Here is a 4,085-nt window from a genome sequence, read left to right on the forward strand (position 1 = left end):
TTTTTATATTAAGCACTTTTCTGTATGAGTGATATGACACAGCTTTGGGAAATGTACATATTTTGTTGAGAACCAAAAGGGCGAGTTATAGCTCAGACTGCGATATCACCGCTGCCTGTAGCATAATTTCAGTAGGCCTACATTGATCACTGAGTCACTTCACACTTCATGTGTGTGTGTGTAATTAGGGGGTCTGATCAAGCGAGGAAAACTGGGCTGTAAAATGTGTAATTAGGGGGTCTGATCAAGCGAGGAAAACTGGGCTGTAAAATGAATGAACTTTAATCGCCACCTGCTGGGCATGTTGTACAGTCAAACATCAACCACCACCACCACACAGCAGCTTCTGATAGACTAGCAGCTGAATGTAAATACCCATTAAAGGGATAGTTCACCCCAAAATGCAAATTCTGTCATCATTTACTCACCCTCGTGTCGTTCCAAACCTGTATGAGTTGCTTTCTTATGTTGAACATAAAAGAAGATATTCTGAAGATTGCTGGTTGCTGGTACACAAATTGTAGTTATTAACATAATCCATTACATTACACATTTTAGGTAATAATCAGACTACTTTTTGATTACTTTTAGATACTTTTGACCTAACTCATTTATCACATTGCTTTGAATAGGATAATCTTGTACCATATTGATATAAAAATACAGAGTAAGAAAATATATTCCATGCGTTGTTATCAACATGAAATGCATTAAACGTTTCATTACGTCAAGGTTTCCCAAACTGGGGTTCGTAAAGGTACTGCAGGGGGTTTGTACGTTTAATGAAAAGCTAATAATTAATTAAATCATAAAAATGTTAAAAATAACAACAATCAAAATAAAAAAACACTTACTAAAAAAAATGAAATATTTTGTTTGTTTACCTGCATGTCATGTGATCATTAACCAGTATCAAAGAACCAATGAACATGCAAATGTGATACTTAATTATAAAAATATTTCATTTAAAATCTCAGGGGAACTTCAAGTAAATATAGGTGAAAGAGGTTTAGCTGACAAAAAAAAAGTTTGTGAATGTATTACATGTAAATAAGAAATAACATGAATTTGTGGATTTTAATTTGTTTGAAAGACAAAAGCCTTCCAAAGACATAGCCTATTGAGTGATAATTCAAATACAAATTAATATGTTCATTAGTAGGCTAGTTGATGCAAAGTTGAAACACATCTTAAACCTGAAATGATTTTTGTAAATTCAGTGGTCAAATGCTGTGTTTGAAAAATGAAAAAGAGGAATTAGGGAGAATCAATAAATTATGAATCATTTATTGCTATTGTGTGAATAATATGTAATCATGTAATCAATAAAAAAGTAACTGTATAGTCTGATTACGGGTATTTTAAAATGTAATTTAATCTAATCACAAGTACTTAATTTTTGGAATCTGATTACGTAATCCAGATTACATGCAATCAATTACTACCCAGCTCTGCGTTTAACACATGTGCCCAACTTAGTTTGTCACCAGTTTTTCAGTCTGATTACGGGTATTTTAAAATGTAATTTAATCTAATCACAAGTACTTAATTTTTGGAATCTGATTACGTAATCCAGATTACATGCAATCAATTACTACCCAGCTCTGCGTTTAACACATGTGCCCAACTTAGTTTGTCACCAGTTTTTCCACAAAGTCTTGTGGAGTGACTCACACAATCTTATTTTAAAAGAGCATTCTCTTGGGGATTTTTGAACATGTTAAGGAACTCAGAAGGACTATTTTTACACCACGGGACTATTAAGTGAACTAGTTCAAGCAAATTTGTGATTAAAATTATGGCTCAAAATTCACTTGGAAAAATGAAAAGAAATGGCAGTCAGGAGCATCATACAATATCTAATTATGATATAAAAAACACTATATATGTATATTCCCTCTTTTGCAATGACAGCAGCACTCAAGCTGACATGAACTTTGCAAGTTTATGCTAAACTGGAGAATCCATGTTATGCAGCATGATTTTTATGTGTTCCAATCTTGTGTTTCTCTGGAATCAAGGAAATCTGACCTTTGAAGGAGTTCATATTATAATGATTGTGTGTTTTGTTTGTAGTCTAGAAGTAGTGAAAAAATACCTTTTACAAATTAAAAACGTTCTGTTTATTTCCAGGAATAAATTGCCAGTCTGGTTAGTCAGGCCAATGTCAGATTTTTGTGCACAATTGTATTTGTCAGACATCTACATCCGCTAGGAGGCAACAGCACGAATCCCATGGAGACCCGCACTCTCTTTTTCTTCTTCTCCGTTTGTCATCTTCCTTCACTTCCTCTACAAAATCATGGCGGTTCACGGCCCGTTGGTGAAAATCCACCCGGTGGTTTTGGCATCGATTGTGGACTCATACGAGCGCAGGAATGAGGGAGCAAGTCGCGTGATCGGAACATTATTAGGTGGGTCATTTATTTTCCCTGAGTGAAGTCCCGAGACTGTCACGTTTAATATATAAGATAACACAAGCGTCGTTTTGTCTTACGAAGCATGTGTTGTAGTCGAGCAGGATTGAAGTGGATGAGAAAGCGCATCCGCACTGAATTAAAAAAAAAAAAATCTACTTTTTCAACATGGTTTAATTTGTGTCACACAGGAACCGCAGACAAGCATTCAGTTGAAGTCACCAACTGCTTCTCTGTTCCTCACAATGAGTCTGAAGATGAGGTGAGGCAAACAGCATCATATAGCTGCTACAAAGAAGTACCAGTGATTGTATTTGTGGTATCTGAACGTTACTAGACATTACCGTAGTACCAGCACCATATTTTTGAACATGTAGTATCAAATTATTGGATGTAATTTGGACTTCCACTATGTAAATATTATAGTACATGAATTTCAAGAACTTGATTCTTCATGCACCGAGCGAACAGCACACAAAAGTGACATAATCCTTATTTACTATGTCTGTGTCATAGGTGGCTGTTGACATGGAGTTCGCCAAGAACATGTACGAGCTTCATAAGAAGGTTTCACCGAGTGAAGTCATTATTGGATGGTAAGTGGCCACTCATGCTAATGAATTTGATTAACAAAATACCGGTAGTGGCGCATTGCACGGACAAGAATCCATAAAACACATTATTAGACTTTTTCCCAAGGCTGCATGATATATTAAACCCATTTAAAAATCAGTGGTGGACGAAGTACACAAATCAAGTACTTGAGTAAATGTACAGATACGTATAATAAAACATTACTCCAGTAAAAGTACTCCTTTTTCAATTTTACTCGAGTGAAAGTACAAAAGTACTCGATTTTTTATGTACTTAAGTAAAAAAGTACTGATAGATTTATTTTGCAATTTTATATAGGCTACTTAATTTAATTTTATATTGGCACATATTTTTTATAATCCTACTGCTCAAAATACCTGGAATTTTCCCAAAATAACCACTAAATGAAGTCAAGATATATTTTTGTTGTTTATATGGACTACGTTGACGAGAGTGATGTAGTAATGTTAGGGTGACCATACGTGCCATTTTCCCAGGACGTGTCCTGGCCAGGATTTGTTTTGGCTTTGTTTTCCTGTTTTCATGCTTGCTGAAGGTAATGATCGAAAAGTAGTTTGACCAATAACATGCAAGCATTGTACATAATGGACCAATCATGGCGTGTGAGAAGGTGGCATCTACGGTCAAAGCGATGCAATTACGCGTACATATTAGGTGTGTTCGACTTAAAAGCAGTGCGGCTCAGACCGATCAGTGTTTGACATCAAAGTACCTCGAGAGCGTTTCCAAAGCATAACTGTCTGTATGGTACTTTGATGTCATACACCGATCGGTCTGCACACGCAAACAAAGCCAAAACCTAGATATTTTAGGCACAGTGAAGTAAAAGTAACTCAAAATAAAACTATTCCAGTAAATTACAGATACTTGAAAAATGTACTTAAGTACAGTAACGAAGTAAAGCTACTCCGTTACTGTCCACCACTGGAATTTAACTAGCCAGAATAAAAGAGACATGAGCTGAAATTCACTGCGGACAAATCAGCATGATCAAAAACTTCTGTGATTGTATTTTTCCTTCAAATAACAAGTCAAGAGAGTAGGGGTGCAACG

General features: G+C 35.6%; 1 protein-coding gene across 1 annotated transcript in view; it reads left to right on the top strand.

Annotated features, from left to right (window-relative positions):
• Positions 1-2,270: 2,270 nt before the first annotated feature.
• LOC107758850 (eukaryotic translation initiation factor 3 subunit F-like) overlaps positions 2,271-4,085 on the top strand; it is a 5,071-nt gene continuing 3,256 nt past the window's right edge. Inside the window, exons 1-3 of the mRNA XM_016576679.1 lie at positions 2,271-2,414; positions 2,609-2,679; positions 2,934-3,013. Of these exons, the coding sequence (XP_016432165.1) occupies positions 2,303-2,414; positions 2,609-2,679; positions 2,934-3,013 (263 nt within the window). The 5' untranslated portion in view covers positions 2,271-2,302. The remainder of the gene's footprint in view (positions 2,415-2,608; positions 2,680-2,933; positions 3,014-4,085) is intronic.

The sequence above is a fragment of the Sinocyclocheilus rhinocerous genome, unplaced genomic scaffold, assembly GCF_001515625.1.
Source record: "Sinocyclocheilus rhinocerous isolate Xijiao unplaced genomic scaffold, SAMN03320098_v1.1 scaffold1435, whole genome shotgun sequence".
Classification (NCBI taxonomy): domain Eukaryota; kingdom Metazoa; phylum Chordata; class Actinopteri; order Cypriniformes; family Cyprinidae; genus Sinocyclocheilus; species Sinocyclocheilus rhinocerous.